We start from the raw sequence: 18,963 nt of genomic DNA on the forward strand, positions 1-18,963 counted from the left end.
ATTTAATAATGTGGATCGTTTACTCATGTGAATAGCATATCTTGTTTGCGCATGGTGCATTTTTTATGCACAAGTATGGATCGCTTGAAATTTTTAGCACTCAAGGCATGGAGAAGTCCCATTATCGAGCAAGGGTAGTGTACTTCAAAAATACTCGACATGGTGGTGGAATGGTGCAATCCAATTATTTGGAGGAGATGTTCAATTGGTTTTTTCGCACAACATTTGCTCGTAAGCTCACAATGGAGCGTGCGCGACAATCCAAGATTGCTATCGAAGTGCGGAAATGGAGTCGTCAAGAGCATAGCAACAAGTGGCAAATGTCGCAAGGTCCCACCAAGCATGCTGCATGGCGGCGATGCAGAGTGCGACAAGGATCAAAGTGGATATTGCGCGAGTCACTAAACGTGAACGCAGGGTCCAACTCTTAGCGACATGTTTATTTAAAAAATAATACTTTTTTTAAAAAAATTAGTGTGAACAGGGCCCTTTTTAAATGGACCCTTATAAATATTGCATGCTCTCATAAACCACTCATTTCTTAAGAATAGGTGAGCTCTTACCAACGAAATGGCGCGCACCAAACAAATCGCGAAAGACCATCCGCCTGCCAACAAAAACACCCTCCAAGGATGTGAGAAGCCGTCATGGCTTAAAGGCACAAGAAAACGGCCACGAACGCCTGGTCGTTCCAGAAACTCATCTGGTAGTGGGCATGGTGGTAGGGCACGAGAGTCATCGAGGACTGTTGAATCTCCACCTCCTCAAGATATAACACCTAGAAGGAGAATGAAGCAACGTGCCCAGCGTTGGAGAGAAGAAGAGGGCCAGGAAACAACAGAGTTCGATAGGGAGCAGCCGTCGCGCCACCAATTACAAGCAAGACCATCCAGGACTCGGGTGGTCCATACAGACACTGAATTAGAGAGTGAGCCACCATGGATGCGAGATAAAATACCGCGCACACACCGGGTGGCCGTTAGGGGGAAGACATTGCCTCGAGGCCAGGGAGCTCTCCCCACACGACAAGATCGGCAGCCAAGGGAAGAGGAAGAATCAAAAGAGGCTGCAGAACTAGCCCCTAAGCATGTAAATAGGCGCAAGTCTAAGTTTTTCAAGAAGCCTAAACGCCGCTCGCCAGCAAATGTGCAAGTGACCCCAAGACAACCGCAGCGGCGCCGAAAAATAGCAAGGGCATTTGCAAAAATCCGCCACTACCAGAAGACGACGGAGCTTTTGATTCGATGCGACTCCTTTGCTCGCACTGTGAAGGAGGTGATTCAAAGCTATGGAAATCAGTATAGAATGCAAGCAATAGCGCTAGCGGCTATTCAAGAAGCTACAGAGGCCCACATCATTTCGGTGTTGGAAGATACCAACCTATGCGCCATACATGCAAAGCGAGTGACAATACAACCAAAAGATATGCAGCTTGCACGTCGATTGTGATGAGACTTCGAGCATTAGTCGAGGTTACCCCTCCTTTTGTATTGCACACCCTTATCTTTGTAATGATTTGACTTTCCAATGACAATATGATCAATAGTTATCTCTACTGTGTCTATTATCTTTGTAATGAAATGACTTTGTAATTTCAGTCAATTTCAGTAAATTTGTGCTTTTTAAGTACCCTTGGGGGTAGATAAGCCTACAAGGGGCAAAAAAAAGCCTGGCCACAAGGGCGCACAAATGGCCCATCCATCAGTTTTGGATGGGCCATTTGCGCACCCTTGTGGCCAGGCTTTTTTTTGCCCCTTGTAGGCTTATCTACCCCCAAGGGTACTTAAAAAGCACAAATTTACTAAAACCTATTGGTTTTGTAACATTATTTTACATGGATCCTTGTGGACACCCTTTTTTGGCCATTTCAAGCTTTGAATTCCCTATAGGATATAAAAAAAAAAAACATATTGTGAAACCAAGTGTCTATGCAACATTAATTTGGATTTTTCAAATGTCCAATGTAATTGGACTTTTTGGTGCAGGGGTGTACTAGGTAGAGCTAAAGCAGGTGATAGTGTGCTAGAAACTTCATTTCATAATTGATTTCACCTTTTCTAGTGTCCTTGAGTGTGAACATATGCTGGAATTGCCATAAAAAGGGTGCATCTAAATTAATGATGCAAAACCAATTCATTTCAATAAATTTGTGCTTTGTAAGTATCCTAGGGGGTAGATAAGCCTACCAGGGGCTAAATAAAGCCTGGCCACAAGGGCGTGCAAATGGCCCATCCAAAACTGATGGATGGGCCATTTGCGCGCCCTTGTGGCCATGCTTTTTTTGGCCCTTGGTAGGCTTATCTACCCCCTAGGGAACATAAAATACCTAAATTTACTGAAATTGACTGAAATTACATAAAGAACTTGAAATTACAAAGTCACCAATCAAAACAATTTTCATATCACCAATTGAAACAATTTTCAAGATTGACAAATCACATTCAAAAGAATTTGCCAGATAGAGAGACAATTTCAAATATTTTTTATTACTTCCAAAACGGTGATTTTACATCATGTATCTGAGGAGTTCATAAATTTTTTGACCATTTCCTGGCGCCTATTTTGCGCGTAAGGCAACTCCCCAGTTAAGAGGGACTGCGCTATGGCTTTGGGTCAGTTGAGCCAATGGAAGCATGTATCCCTATCTGGGCAAGCACTTTACCACGAAATCCAGCGCCAAACGCTGTGCATACAAGGGATCTGCGCACTAGGAACACTTGATGCGCAGTTTGAGCAATGGTGCTCAAACACAAAAACTTGCTCAAAGCTTTTAACGACCAAGTCATAAAATGGGCTTGGGGAGTAAATTCATTATGGATAATGGCCACATCGCCAGGGGGGAGTTGTCCTAGGTAATGCGCAAGGGAAGCTTGAGGTCCAAAGCCCGTCCGCTTGCCACTCGTCCTTGCAGCAAAATCATCAACCTCCACGACATCCTGTCATAAACCGATGAAGGTTGAGAAAGAAGACAATGAAGGATAAAATAGTAACATGAAAATTAGGATATAGTTTACCTCGTGCTCCTTGTCGTCCTCCTCCCTGTTGCCTTTTGCATCCAAGTCAATGCTCCCATGCACCACAGATAGGACCTTTGGATCATTAGATGGGAGGTTGCATAATGGGATAGGCATCCTAGCAGCCTCAACCTTGGCTTGTGTGGCTTGGAATTCTTCATCAGCCACGTGCAACTGCTCTACTGCCAGGACCTCCGCACATACAATTGCAATAGTGTCAGCAACAGAGTCCCCATATGGCAAGAGCTTGCTTTCTAGGGCATCTGGCGTATTGTCTAAGGGACATTTGGTGTTGTTGCATAGCACGCTCAAGCATTCATCCATGCGCAGGCCAAATGCTTTCTCCAAATCATGCAGGAACACATACTCCTCCCCATCCACTAACACTGAGGAGAAGCGGCTGATTTCTACCTCTGGGATAGCCACATTCGTCAGTGGTAGTGGCACTGGAGTGTCACTAGGGCCAGCCGCAACTATGGATTTCTCAACCACTTCCTCAAGACCCCTAGGGTACTCGAGCCGGTGTGCCTTTCCTTCCGTTGTGCAGGGTTCATGGGGATAACCTGCTGCTCCTTCGTGTCCTTGATAAAGGACCCAACATGAAGGTGTGGTAAGCGGAGCTCCTCCAAATCAGGTTCCTCGCTCACGAAGAAGATAAATATTGCGAGCCGAGAAAGGTACTCCACCCCCAACTTGCGCTTCTTGAGCGTTGACACCCCTGGGGCTTGCTCGTCCAAGTAATGGCCTGCATCGGTTGCAATTTCTTGGAATCGTTGCAACCGCTTGGAGAATGGGCGATCACCTTTGTGTATATAGCGCAAAAGATCTCAAGGCACCCAGATCCCTGCATGTGGGGGGATAGATACAGAATATTTTATGATGTGCTCCTCCATGAACGCAAATATCTCGGCAAATGCATCCATGTGAAGGGCAACTGTGGCATCAAGGTCAGGGAGACGAGTAAAAAAGGTGTGGAGGTCCAACTTCCCTTTGTATTTGGTGTCCTCGAGGAAGAGGATGAAGCGTGACAAAGGGGTGGATGTGGCTGCAGATGCAGAGGCTGTGGAAGCATCCATGTTTAGCCTGGGGTGTAGATAGAGAGTGGAGGAGCTCAAGAGTTGCAAAAGTGAAAATAGTGAATGAGTTAGGTGGCCCTCCTTTTATAATGGACCCTTTTTTTAAGACTTTTTTATAAAAAAAAGGCACTTTCACCAAAAAATGATTTCTCATCCCAATGCAAAAAATTATATTCAAAGGCATGATTTGCCGAAGCAAATCATGTTGATTACAGCGGGGATTAGTTTGAAAATTGCAAGAGTTACAAAGTTATAAGATCGATAGCATAGTTCCATCCATCCCCCATTCCTCCTCGACCTTCAATTTGTCTTCCATTCTCTTCCCAATCTGCAGACATTCATTACAATAAGCATCCAATGATCGACAAACCATGATGTATTGAAAATATGGTGGAAGGATTCTCACCTTGTGACCTTGTAAACGAAATTGTGCTTGTTGAAGGGCCTCAAAACCCATAATAACCAAATGTTCTCGAACATTACTGAGAGTCCAATGCTTGTTCACTTGGACTGCCTCCAAAGCATCGTTGGGTATCTTCACTGCAATGTCAAAGCTTGCAATAGTGCCGTCTACACTCTGTAAGGGAGTCCACACTCCAAGCTTGCACATCCAACGATCATAGTGAAATTGTATGTACAAGGAGGTGCGAGATTTCAAATAGCGCATTCCAATACCTGAAGCTCCAACCTTACAACGATACTGATCCCCGTTGTGCATGCCCTCCACAAAACCCCAATCCTCTTCTAAAAGCCTTCCTAATTCCTCGTAATGCGCATCTTTACATACAAGCATTGTGGTAGTTTCCACAAATCCAAACTCTTTAAAAATGTGCACAAAACAATGAATAGGCAAACACCAACTCAAGCCCACAGACCTAGAAGCTTTAGAGTATTTCAAAGAGTTTTGGACATCCATTATCATCTTTTGCTTGAAAGATGCTACCGACCACAAATCTGGCACCGGCCACTCCATACTTAATAAGGAAGTTACTTTGATGGGTTCAAGCGTTCCAAACGCTTGTGTAAAAGTAGGGACAATATAGAAGTGAGAATAGAAGAAAATCCTTCTTTGAACCAGTTTGGTTGGGCAAAGATGTGGGAACATTATTGCTCCAATATCCGCATGTATAACATTGAATGTGCCAGAGAGACTATGTAGTGGCTGCTCCTCCACCAACGTGGATGGAAATATGACTATAAATGCATGACAAATCTTAAGTATGAATCCATAATAACATTATATTGTGATTTCACACCTAGCTTTGTATTCTCAAAACATGTACTTACAATGTGTTGGAAATCGAGGTGGTTGTTGCAAATGCATGGTTGACATTGAGAGAACATGTTGCACAATGGCTACGGTCCCCTTGTCTTTGCGGTTCTTGAAGCCAAGGAGCTTTCCTTTCCAATGAAGATCCAAGTTTACACGATTCTGCACACGATGAGGGCCAATAGCAGACGGTTTCATGTATACCCAAGCACCTTTGGTGAACTCTTGTGGCACCCACTCATCATCTACACCTCTAGTGTTGTGGCATGCAAGTGCTATGACCTCATCCTTTGGCCGCCTTTGCGAAGTAGAGTTGGCCATGGTTGAGCAAAGAAAACTAGGAGGAGGAGAAGGACCTTGCTTGTTGCTACAATGTAGGTGGGATAAATTGATATGAGAAGGTGGTTAACCCTTGTGGAAATGGGAGGAGAAGGTGGATAACCCTTGCTTGGTGTGGCAATGGGAGGAGAAGGTGGATAACCTTTGCTTGGTGTGCAATGGAAGGTGGTAGGGGAGGAGAGAGGAGCTTCCTTGCTGCAGCAATGGAAATGGTGTAGAGAGAGAGAGTGTTGGAGTAGAGGATGAGTGTGATGGTTGCAACCAAGGAGGGGTTGGTAAAGGGGTTCTAGAGAGAGAAAATCACTTTTTGCCTAAGAACTACTTTTGGGGGAGCTCTAGATAGCAAAAAAAGATTTTTCAAAAGTTTTTTAAAAATTTTGAATTTTAGGTTTTTTGGGTGCACGTTTTGACTTTTTGAGGTCAAAAAATACTTTTTTGACCATAAAATATTTTTAGGGGGGTTTTAAGAAAATGAAATTTGAGTTTTGAAAATTTTGAAAAATTTCAAATTTTTGGGATTTTTTCAAAACCGGATAAAAAAGGAGGGAAGTTGGAGGTTCCATATGGCCCCACCCACCCCCCCCTCCCTCGCCTCCCCCTTCTCACTAGGTAAGAGCCCACTTAAGAGGTGTAAGACTACTTTGTCCCCCTACATTTTTGAGGGCATAGAGTGTGTCCACCACCCTCTTCTCATTGGTTGGCCTCTAATTAACCTTAATCCCAAAGGGCCCCTAGAGGGTTCATATTTTTCCTAATGTATACGGGTTGATGGTTTAATAGGTTATCTCTAGTGTAAGAGATTTCATTGACTTTGCTTTTGCTGGTCCTCGCTTTTTAGCCTTACTTTAACTTTTCTTTGTTTACTTCTGTGTTGGTTCTGGGTAATGCTTTTTTTTAATGCTTAGACATGCCAGGCTGGTTGTGTTTCAATACGGAGCCATACACTTTCAATACATATATATATTTTTTACTTACCAAAAAGATTAAAACTGTCACTTTCTTGTTTCTGTGGTAACATGGAATAAAATACATTAGTATAACAATTGTTTTTTTCATTGGGACATGGATAACAATTGGGATGCCCATGCATCACCTGTACACAGTAACAATTGCTAACCGAGCGTTTTCTTGTTTAGTATGGGTGCATGTGAGGGCTACCTTCTTTTATTAAAACATATTGTTCGACGTGGTTGATGACATCTGGATTATCTTTTACCTTAAAGCAGCATCACTTCTAAATTGGGGATTACTTTTTCTCTTGTTATACTTTTTTCTCTTCACTACCGTGTACAAAATTTATTTTCAACGGCAAAAGAATTATTGTACAATTCCATTGCATTTACCTAGAATTTCTTGTTTGTGAATAATTTCTGTTCTTTTGCGTATATGTATTTATTTAGAATTGCTACACACACAATAAACGCAAAAGAGAGATTGACTTGTCTATTTCTCTCAGACTTTAGTTCTGGGACTTAGTACATGTTACAATATAGTTTATTATATTCTAATAGGCAAGGGTGCTATCACACACTTGTAGTGGTCCTCTTTGACCTGACTGGTGAAAGATTGCTAGACTACCATTATATTCAAATTGTTCTCGTTCTCTCTTTCTAATGACCTTTTTGCCTTGATTTTTCACTATTTTTTATATCTCTGTCCACCAGGATACTCGAAAACTCACTGCAAGAATGAAGGTCTACTATGATCCAGTAAAAAGTGTTGTGGTCTCGAAGAAATTACGACTTGCTAGAGAATTAGAGAATGTCTTTCGAAGTAACTCACTTAGGATTAGGCATTATCTTCATAGGGCTGTAAAACTCAAAAAGAAGTTGTTCTTTGTATAATCTATGTTGGTATGTCTACTCTTCTCGTTTAAAAGATAGTGATCTTTTTTTTAAAATTAAAATCTTTGCAGGTTATCTCCCTTTCCCAAGGTCTTACTCTCCCTATGGAATCCCTTTCCTTTGCTTCTCTACTTGTGCTGAAATATATCCAAGATAGCGAAGCTTCAACTTTAATTGTTGATAGCTCAAAAGAATCGAGTCTGTCGCTTGTCCAACTTATTTCGTTTGACCAATGGGTGAAAGTTCTAGCCCTCCTCGTTAAGAATAAAACCAAGGGTATCAACCTGCTGTGCTGTAATTTACTTCTAACTTCGCTGGTCTGTCCAAAGCACATATTCATGACTTAGCTTCCTTCTCTTCTAAAGGATGAGAATTATCCAATCTCCTCAGAAAATTTTGTGGGCTTAGTCCCATCTTTGTTACTGCTCCCTCTACTCCAATAGTCCCTCCTCCTAACATCCTTTTTTGTAGATATGCTGCGGCTTTGGAAGCTGTAAAAGAATTTCAAAAGGACCTTTGTTCGCTCAGTGAGGTTTCTCTTTTGGATATGGTGCCTAAGGTCTCTAGAGCCTTTTCTTTTTTGCCTTCACGTCAGATTGAAGTTGAATCCTTGGGTGTAGAACATAGATTTTGGTTGTTACTAATAAAGGCTTTCTCGCGTCCATTTCAATGGAAACTTGGGTCTTCCTTGCCAACCTGGCACCAACACTCTTGTCTCCCCGTTGGCTTCTTACACCTCTTTCTTGACTCCCTCATCTAGTGATCTGTATTTGATAGAGGGAGACTAGAGGTCGTGGCAGAAACCTACCAATCCGGAATCTTTTGGATATGTGATGTGCAGGTACGAAGGAACGCCTGTAAACAGGATTTTCCTACCTCCGAAGGAAGAAGCTTGTGATAGAATACTTACACACTGTTTATTTACTAGCAAAATTTTGGAATTTTTTACTCCCCAATCTAGTTTTACTGAATACTTTAGACATGTTTTTGGACCTAATCTATTGCTAAAAGATGTTATGATTGGTTCGAAGCACTTGCCATCTATCAAAAATCTTATTTATTCTAATGATTTCCTCCACAATGAAGAGGTTCATGTTTGTGTTTGTCACTTGTATCCTAAGTTTTGTAAGTCTTTTACTAACTTTGGCAGACATGTGTGTACTTCGAACTTAGAAATCATAGCTGATACACATGTAAGGAGCCTCTTGGGTAAGGGCTTGAATCATATCCCTCCATTTTCCGCTAAATCCTCGGCTTGCCTTCTTGGCTCTAGTCGAATGCCTGGCCGACTTGGCCTTAAAATTTCAACTGGAGGTTGATGATCACTTTCTACTTACATCTACACTTAAAAGAAATTTTCTGAAAAGAAGATCAGTCTTTTACCACGTGAGTGGTTAAGTATTTAGTCTTTCTAGCTAAATCCCAGTATTAAGACGTCCATATCTGATATTAAGGAGAGATGGCTCATTGTAGGCCTCGATAAAGCATCTAACATTGCTTCCTTTATCTGTAAAAAACTTGCATTTGATGCTGCTTTTTCCGGACTCAATGGAGTTGATTTTTTTAAACTTGATACCTCTCCTCTTAGAACTTCTACACTTCTAATTGATGAATTATCAAAACTTGGCTATTTTCCTATCTCTTAGAAAATACATGTACTCTTCCCAACATATAAAATTCATAAACATAAGTTTAGGTGGATCTCTGACGCGTCTAATAGCCCGTTTTCATCTATTACGAATGACATCACCTTTTGCTTAAACTTTATTCTATTAGAAATTGAAGCAATTTGCACCATCAAGAGTAATAATCTAAGACAATTTGTGAATCTAGACTGTTGCCCATTTTGGATTGTAAAGACTGCATTCGAGGTTTCTATTAACCTCCCAGAAAACATTTTCTCTATCTTTACGGCAGACATAACACAATGTTATGAAAATATCCCTCTATCAGGGTCTATTGGTCTGTTTAATACCCTATCAAATCTTATAAAGATCGCTTTCTCCTACAGAGCAACACTTGGTTATACTTGCATCTCGACAAAAAAGAATACGGGTTGGGTAAAAAAATCTAAAATGACGACACCTGTCGTTTTTAGAGAAGACGATCTATATAAATATATCTTGTGGATCCTTAATAATTGTTGTCTCCAAATTGGGAATACTTGCTATAAACACATTTTAGGGATCCCAATGGGATTTTCTTGCTCTCCTGTTATGTGTAATCGTTATCTTTGTCACTTTGAATTTCAATGGCTCTTAAAAATCATGAGTGACCATGCCAGGCCTTCATTACTTTTACACTTTATTCATACGTTTAGGTTTATGGATGGTCTATGTAGCCTGAACAATCCCATGTTCGAAGAAGCGCTTAGAGAGATTTATCCGACTTGTCTTAATATTAAATCTACCTTCTCAGATAGAAAAAAGAGGCTTGATAAATGGTTTGTCTCTAGGAGTCACTTCTTGAATATCGAGATTACTTTAACTCCCCCATTCTTGGGTAGTTTTTATACTCGTTTCTTGTGGAAAAGAGAAAATCTCAAGATCAAATCCTCTGTATTTACCAAAAGTTTCTCTTTTTCTGGAAAAGAGAAAATCTCAAGATCAAATCCTCTGTATTTACCAAAAGGAAAAGCAATAGACCCTTTAAAAATTCCTTACACACATGTCTAGGAATGGTGTTTCTTATAGTGTATGCCTCGTCAGATAGTTTTTTAGTGTATGAAGAAATCAACATTATAATTACCGAGCTTATCAATAATGGGTTTTCTAAAAAAGACCTTGTTGCATGTATCTACAATTCCTTAAAAATGCATGAATAGTCCGGCCTTAAGTTTGACATGCAAAACTTGATTAGTCTCATTAAACCAGAATAAAATACTCTTCAGTAAGTATTTTCGTAAAGAAAACCCTTTTTTTTCGAAATTTTTTCTCCCTTGTTGAGGTAGTAGGCCAATATTCTATGAGTCTACTACCTCTTAGAATATGGTTCCTGGGAATGGGTGGGGACACACACACACACACACACACACACACACACAGATACACACAAAATTGCATGGGTCCTTACTCATGCTTCACTACAAATAATTGGATTGAAAAAGCAAGGCTTTGAGTCTATAAAACCTTTTTTCTTCTTTTCACCGTTACATCTCATTTAACCCATCCATTACATGATCACACATGCAGCTGTCACAATAGTAACAAATGTTTGGACGCTCAGCCAAAGGTAAGATACAATTGACTAAAATCACTCCTAACTCCCTGGTATGGGGTTTTTGGTTAAAGTATCCTCGCAAGGGTAGGCCAAAATGGGGATACAAATATATTTTATGATGTGGTAGAAACTGTGTTAGCAAATACAACCGATCAAAAAATCCTCGCTTCATTAAGTGTCCCACATAATAATAATGTGGTCTTATACCTAGGGCTTCCTTGACCATCGCCAAATAGATGTTATTCTTGAAGTGTTCTCGATCCCAAAGGGTCACCCGTGTTACTCTATTTTGATATGTCCACCATTTCATTTGCACAACTGATGTTCCTAATTGAGGGAATAGAAGACGTTCATAACGGAATATGGTGGTCCCCCAGATGGACTCTCTTGACTGCTGCTGCAGATGAGCAAGAGATATCGCTAATGCCTATTCTTGAATATACGCCATAGCTGATGAAGTATAAAGACACAGCTAAAGACAAGCTATGGAAGAAACTTGTATGATAAGGAGTGCCCAAGTTGGTTATAGTGCATTCTGTTGTAGAATATGCCTGTCTTATATAGACCCTCATTGCAACCTCTTTTTGTTGCTATTTTTACTAAATACCCTCCTTATGTGCCCACACTTCTTGAATACTGTAACATTGCAACTCTTCTTTTTTTCATGACATATGTTTCCCCTTGGAACATACCTATTTGGCCATCCGACTGGTATTAGTCTCGTATAAAATGTCGGTAATATTGGTAATTATTCATCTGATGTCGGAGTCCTTACCTCATAAGAAGTTTTTTGAGGCTTGCTTCGGCTTTAGTCTAAAAAGTCTAAACTAGCTACTGCCACTCACTTACTATTACTCTTATTTTCTTCACTAGCAGTAAATGATGATGGGATTCATTTTTTAGCCTCATTTTTTGTAATTATTCAAACTAGTGAAGACTTTGATGCCTATTAACCCTAACCTTACCTTTTATATCTCCTGTATAGCATGTTCTTACTAGTGCCTGCATACTGTAACCCTGTCCATTTGTATGCTCTGTCGCACGCTACCTTCTGTTTAGGAAAAGAGTTTACACTGACTAGCGGCTACTGCGCTTACGACTCACGGATCTTGCACTATTACAATCCTTGGAGACCCAGGTTGTAAACGATACCAGGATTGCGGGGATAGCTGGCTACTGTCGGGTCTTATTACCTACAACTGGACTACATCGTCTATAAAACCCACAATGATGGTGATCAGGTGAGTACTAGACTCACTTAGCAGTTGTTATGTGACTGTGCGTTCTAAACTATTAACTACGGGGACTGCAACATGCCTAAAATTAAAGAGAATGCGGTGGTGGAGTTGTCATCTCCTCCGAGTTTACAGGTGGTTTATTTCTGGAAATGGTTGTCACTTGGCTTGCTTTTAAGATGAGGTGAGCGGATTTAGTTAAGTTTATTATGATAAATGGGATAAACTTAAGTTAGATAGCTTGCTTTGTGGTTTTAACTACTGCTCATTGGATAGTTTTATGATAGATTGGAGGTCATGACTCTATGTGGTTTGTTGTTTGTTGATCTCCGTAAAATAGTTGCCCAATATTGATTATGTTCTGGGTACTGAGGTACTAGAAGATTTTGAAAAGTTTCAGAATGGCATAAAAACTTCATGGCCTTCTAGATTGTGCCAGGCTGGTTTTATATGACTGTAAAATTACTTGGGTAATTAGTAAAATCTTGGTATGGTTTACTCTGGCTAATTGGACAGACTTTAGATCGAATGTGGCTCAGTTCCGATGTCTGTTTCACTAAATTTTCTGAGATAATAGTAAGCTCTCTGTCATAATGAATAGTGGTTTCTAAGGAGCTGCCTTATCTTGAAAAGATTTGTAAAGGCTGAATAGCATCACCCTAATGATGTAGTAATTTTTACATTTGTACTTGATCTCTTTTACCTTCTTACATCACCTACCTGTAAGATTGCTGACAGCTTTTGTGGCTCACTACCCGCATGGTTTGTTGACTAGTTACTGCTTGCCTAGTTATAGTTTGGGCCCTCCGCTATACAATAATCTAAGCTTTACTCTTCTAAGCTTGCCAGTATTTGCTCTTTTTATGTGTAGGAGGATGATCGCTTACTCGCTTGATGCGGCTACAAGGAATTTTTAAACTAGTTTCTCCAGCTAGTGTTAGATACCCTATACGGGTTGATGGTTTAATAGGTTACCTCCAGTGTAAGAGATTTCGTTGACTTTGCTTTTGCTGGTCCCGGCTTTTTAGCCTTACTTTAACTTTTCTCTGTTTACTTCTGTGCTGGTTCTAGGTAATGCTTTTCTTAAAATGCTTAGACATACCAGGTTAGTTGTGTTTCAGAATTTTAGCACTGTGGCATAAACTTTCAATACATTATTATTTTTTCCTTACCAAAAAGATTAAAACTATCACTTTCTTGTTTTTATGGTAACATGGAATAAAATGGATTATAACAGGCTGGGTTAAATGTATGTCGGACATGACATAAACTAAGAGACAACGGTATTTTTGATGATGGAAGGAATGTGTATTCTATGGTAACATGGAATAAAATGGATTTTGTAACAGGCTGGGTTAAATATATGTCGAACATGACATAAACTAAGGGACAACGATATTTTTGATGATGGCAGTTAATATGATTGAATCTGCTCGCAAATCTTAAAAGGAATATTGCAAATTCCAGACATACAAGTTGTGACTCCTCGGGTCGTTTTTCTGGTTTCAGAAACCTGAACATTATAGTGTCGACTTTTCTTTAAGGACTTAACCTTTAGAAAGTTAAATGTTTTATCGCTTTGCTTTCTCTATAATGCTAATATAAACATTTAAGCTCTGTTAGTAAAATAAAATCTGGGTTTGACATGGTTCATATGTTACCGGCGATTAACAATTCTTGAGATGTGGTGAAATTGATTAGCTGTAAAAAACTAATGCTTACTATAAGATGTTTTGTCTTGAGCCAAACTATGCTTGATCATATGAGGAAAATTCTCCCAATACTGATTTAAGATTGATTTTGATAGTGTAGAACATTTTTTGTTTGAAAGAACCTACTTAAAATAGGCTCTGGATTGTATTAAAAAATCTGGAAATACTTTGTTAAATGGGAGCATTTACTATGGGAATCTCATCTTTTATTTTATTTTTGCGAAATACCAAAAACTTTCGTACAATAAGAACTTAACAAAAGAATTTCTCTTATTCTTTGTATCAAATTACAAATACATTAGTATAACGATTGTTTTTTTCATTGGGACATGGATAATAACTGGGATGTCCATGCATCACCTGTACACAGTAACAATTGCTAACCAAGCGTTTTGTTATTTACTATGGGTGCAAGTGAGGGATACCTTCTTTAATTAAAACATATTGTTCGACGTGGTTGATGACACGTGTATTATCTTTTACCTTAAAGCAACATCACTTGTAAATTGGGGATTACTTTTTTCCTTGTTATACTTTGTTCTTCACTACCTTGTTAAAATTTATTTTCAACAAATGAATTATAGTATAATTCCATTGTATTTACCTAGAATTTCTTGTATGTGAACAGTTTCTGTTTTTTGCGTATATGTATTTATTTAGAACTGTTACACACACACACACACACTTGGTTGCCCGTCAACAGGAAGCTGATAGCCATAATTGTTGGGATGGAATCTCCTTCCCTCTCTCTCTCTCTCTCTCTCTCTCTCTCTCTCTCTCTCGCATTCCCCACTCCGCCACTCGGTTGAATGTTTGCCTTCCTCCAACATACTCTTGGTCTGGCTTGGCTGCTCACCACCTCGCTCTCTAGCTCCTGGCACGTGGATTTCCACGCCCGAAAAGGCTCTTCTATAATACGGTAATATAGATAGTACCTATAGATAAGCACATTATATTGCATCTGTATCACGCAACCCCCCCTAATCGCCCCAATGAAAAGATTGTGTGGGGAGCCAAAACGGTGGAGTGTTCATTCAAAATCACTTGAGACACACACACGCGCGCGCACACACACAAAGTGGCGTTTGGTAAAGCAGGGCCATTGCAGCTGGTGCGCGATTGACTCTTTGCGTTCCTGGTAAGAAACACTCGATTTTGAGTTGTGTGTGTTTGTGCGTGTGTGTGAGACACACACACACACAGAGAGAGAGAGAGAGAGAGAGAGAGAGAGAGAGAATAATGGGCCCTGTGTCCACTGGAAGAAGTGATGTCCATTATGGGTTTCTTCTGGTAAGGTACACTTTTAATGAGAAATAGGTGCATTAGCTACCGCACCAAACCCATACGTGTGCGAGCGCGCACACACACACGCTCAAAACTTGTCTTTGATCTGAATTCTTGAATCTTTCTAGCTCGAGGGTTTCTTTCTGTATGTATATTTCCTCCTCTCTCAACCCGGAAAGACACACACACACACACACACACACACAAACACACACACAAATCCACCCATGGTTTAGCAAAGTTTGGTTCTCACTAATTTCTTTTTCACGCATTATGTGTGCAGCTTGAAGCTATCAAGCTTACAAAGAAGCATAATGCTGTTATAACAGACAACACAGTTCCATTTGGTTGGAGGCTAGTTTACCATGATGGAGATACAGACAATGTTCTTCACAAACGTGTATGTTGTGGCTCTGCTTTTTGCGGGCCTTGTTACACTCCTCTACGTGCTCTTGCGGGGCAAGTATCATCTGCCGCCAGGTCCACACCCTCGTCTTTTCGTCGGAAACTTGTATGACATCAAACCTGTGAGGTTTAGATGCTTCTGGGAATGGTCCAAAATCTATGGACCCATTATGTCTGTCTGGTTTGGCTCCACTCTCAATGTAGTAGTGTCCTCTTCTGAGTTGGCTAAAGAGGTTTTGAAAGATAAAGATCAACAGCTTGCGGCACGCAATCGTACACGTGCAGCTAATCTGTTTAGCAGAAACGGGCAAGATCTTATTTGGGCCGATTATGGCCCTCACTATGTCAAGGTCCGGAAGGTCTGTACTCTTGAATTATTCACTCCCAAAAGGCTAGAAGCTCTTCGTCCCCTCCGAGAAGATGAGGTCAGTGCCATGGTGGAGAGTATATTTAAGGATTGCGGTGGTAAAGGTCAGTAACTGGCATGTATGTATTTCATAATGTGCAAAGAGCAAAGAACTTGCCGTATTTTAGGATTTGAAAAGGAGAGAGTTCAAAAGTACAAATTTCTTTCATTTGCATGAAAATGGTAAAAATTGGTTTCATGTTAGAAATGAAGCTTTGTTGATTATATCATGGGTGGCCAATCTGGACAGATTGAGCGAAAAACTGTCAGGGATTTCATTAATAGACAGTCAAGCAATTTTTGGTGTCTATACCAGCAATCAATGATAATCCTTTGTATAAGTGATGGATATGCTCATGGAACTTTCTCAAGACTAGGCAATCATATGAGTTGGTTTAGTGGTGATGTTATGTGTACCTTGCAACCTCCAGGTTGTTACCTATGTCTGGCTTGGAAATGGGCACCTGTTCACTGGCTGTATTGTATTGGTAGTGCTGTTGGCTTTGAGTTTGAACATTCTGAGGATGTGCCACCTGAGAGGAGGATTGTATTGGCGTTGCAGCAATTCATAGTTGCATAGACAATGCCTATGTCTGGCTCTTACCTGACGATATCTGGATTTTCCCATTTGACTAGTCCTTAAAAGGGCACCTTATGGGTTGCCAGGTATATGACTCTCTGAAAGAAAAAGAGCCAAGCGGATTTTGTGGTTATTCTGTGGATTGGATGCTCATGTAAGACCCGTTTCTTGCTTCCGAGTGATGTGGGTTTATGCAACAATCAATTTCCTTGACTTAGAGAGCTCATTTATTACATGACTTCGTTCTCAGCATAAAAGTGTGCCTATGCATTCCAGTTCTGCAGGGCACACTGAATTTATCTGGTTAGAAGATTTTACAGGTTCTGATTGTGCTTGTTTTGGGTTGAGAACTTACTTGAGTCACAATGTAAACAACAATTGACCATACAATTTTTGTGCAGGTGGTGAATCAAAAGCTATTGTGCTGAAGAAATATTTATCTGCAGTGACTTTCAATAACATTACACGCATTGCCTTTGGCAAAAGGTTTGTGGATGGTGATGGCAATATTGATCCCCAAGGGGTCGAGTTCAAGGACATTATAGCACAAGGGATGAAGCTAGGTGCATGCATTAAAACCCCGGAGTTTATACCATGGATTCGTTGGATGTTCCCACTACAGAAGGAGGAGTTTTTAAAGCATGGAATGCGCAGGGACAATCTGACAAAGCTAATCATGCAAGAGCACACCATTGCTAGAGAAACCAGCGGCGAAACAAAGCAGCACTTTATTGATGCCTTACTCTCGTTGCAGAAGCAGCACGACCTTACAGATACTCATATAATCGGTTTGCTCTGGGTATGTGGATCTTATTGTTTGGACTTGAGATTTTTGAAGCAGAGGTCTTTGTTGGTTTATAATGGATGGAAGGATTGACTTGGGCTTCCAGTATGGGACATGTTTGACGCTTAGGATGAAGAGATTGCTTTGTGTGCTTGTTTTAAAATTGGAGGATTCCATGTCATGATCCAATGTCTTGGATATGAGGATGCATCTGATGGGTTACAAACATCCATCTTTACTGTACAAGCCAACCAAAACAGAGTGTCAACGAGTATTGGGAATGTGAACAAATCACAAATTGCCGGACAGTTCAATCTTTTGTTCTTCTAAAACAGTAAAACTTTTGTGTCTATGCCTGCTCACTTAAAGCTCTCCACTATCAGCCAAACCTATCTAACGTTTTCACCGTGTGTTTAAAATGCGAGCGATAATTTTTTTCTTGTATCTTCACAAGAAGGGCCAAAACGGCACGTAGATTAAGCTGATAGGGGAAACCTTCATTTGAGCAAGCATAGACAACAGAAATACTGTATTCTTTGTTTTTCGGAGGACTAGAAGCATTGATGGTGGTGCTGTTTTCAGGATATGATTACTGCAGGCATGGATACCACAGCTATCTCTGTGGAATGGGCCATGTCAGAGTTGGTCCGCAACCCTCGTGTGCAGCAGAAGGCTCAGGAGGAACTAGATCGGGTCATTGGTATGGAAAATGTAGCAAAAGAAGTGGATTTCTCAAAGCTACACTACCTTCAATGTGTAGTGAAGGAGTCATTGAGATTACATCCACCAACTCCATTGATGCTCCCTCACAAGGCAACAGAGGATGTGAAAATAGGGAGTTATGATGTGCCCAAAGGTACGGTAGTACATGTAAATGTCTGGGCGGTTGCAAGAGACCCGGCTGTCTGGAAGGATCCACTTGCATTCAGACCAGAGAGATTTTTAGAAGAGGATGTGGATATAAAAGGCCATGATTACAGGTTGCTACCTTTTGGTGCGGGGCGTCGGGTGTGTCCAGGAGCCCAACTTGGCCTTAATCTTGTGGAGCTCATGCTGGCACGCCTTCTTCACCAGTTCTCTTGGTTGCCTCCAGATGGGATGCAGGCGGAGGATATCGACATGACTGAGCGCGCAGGAGTCGTGACATTCATGGCAAAGCCCTTGGAAGTTGTTGCCCAACCTCGCTTGCCTGCACATCTCTATACAAGGTAAGCCAGAGGTTTCATGAACTAGTACTTAGGAGAGGCTTTATAGCTTTAGCAAATCTTTCAGTTTTGCAACAGACCAGCATTTGTGGAGCCTTGCTGGGCTGAGTCATGGTTTTGGGCTAGCTAGCAAAAGCTTGAAGCTCCTTAAAAAAAATTTGTATAGCTTATCATCCTTATCTGCTGCTCAAAGGCCACAATAAAAGGCAATCTCTATTCTTTTACCCAAGTTCAGTGTATGTATCCATTATGTTCTTTTTCAATTTGTTTTTGAAGATTGATGTTTAATTGTATGGATATGAAGCTTAATATCAAGATATCAATATGACCTGTGATTGTCAAGGAGTGCAGCGGGCATCTAGCCCCGATAGAATCATTTCTCACACGTGGATTGACAGAGAAAGTTTCCTCCCATTTAGGAGGTGCAATGGTAGGGAGAGAGCTTAGAATTTCTCTGACTTCCTTAAACTCGAGCAAAAGTAATTAATTTTCTTTTCTCGAGGTCGAGAATAATATGCCAGTCACAACACAACATAATGTCCTCCAAGGTAGCTGATGGGTCTTTTGTAGCTTGTGAATAGTTTTCAGTT

At 40.6% G+C, this 18,963-nt stretch overlaps 1 protein-coding gene across 3 annotated transcripts; it reads left to right on the forward strand.

Annotated features, from left to right (window-relative positions):
* Nucleotides 1-14,698: 14,698 nt before the first annotated feature.
* Nucleotides 14,699-18,602, forward strand: CYP98A3 (cytochrome P450, family 98, subfamily A, polypeptide 3). 3 transcript variants are annotated; one of them, XM_086515046.1, is made up of 4 exons: nt 14,699-14,847; nt 15,277-15,869; nt 16,786-17,183; nt 17,751-18,602. In XM_086515046.1, the coding sequence occupies exons 2-4, from the start codon at nt 15,359-15,361 to the stop codon at nt 18,378-18,380; spliced, it is 1,539 nt and encodes a 512-aa protein (XP_086371172.1). In that variant the 5' UTR covers nt 14,699-14,847; nt 15,277-15,358; the 3' UTR covers nt 18,381-18,602. The 3 variants fall into 3 exon arrangements, with proteins under 3 accessions (XP_086371172.1, XP_086371174.1, XP_086371171.1); XM_086515048.1 differs by lacking the exon at nt 14,699-14,847 and adding an exon at nt 15,000-15,138; XM_086515045.1 differs by lacking the exon at nt 14,699-14,847 and having other exon boundaries at nt 15,145-15,869.
* The last annotated feature ends 361 nt before the right edge of the window (nt 18,603-18,963 follow it).

Source organism: Adiantum capillus-veneris, chromosome 6 (assembly GCF_014529385.1).
Source record: "Adiantum capillus-veneris isolate H3 chromosome 6, ASM1452938v2, whole genome shotgun sequence".
Lineage (NCBI taxonomy): Eukaryota > Viridiplantae > Streptophyta > Polypodiopsida > Polypodiales > Pteridaceae > Adiantum > Adiantum capillus-veneris.

Bases quoted from the DNA above. Each gene is read 5' to 3' on its own strand.
- CYP98A3 (XM_086515046.1), top strand. From the start codon at position 15,359: ATGATGGAGATACAGACAATGTTCTTCACAAACGTGTATGTTGTGGCT. The intron at 15,870-16,785 runs GTCAGTAACTGG...ATTTTTGTGCAG, and splicing joins TAAGGATTGCGGTGGTAAAG to GTGGTGAATCAAAAGCTATT. The intron at 17,184-17,750 runs GTATGTGGATCT...TGCTGTTTTCAG, and splicing joins ATATAATCGGTTTGCTCTGG to GATATGATTACTGCAGGCAT.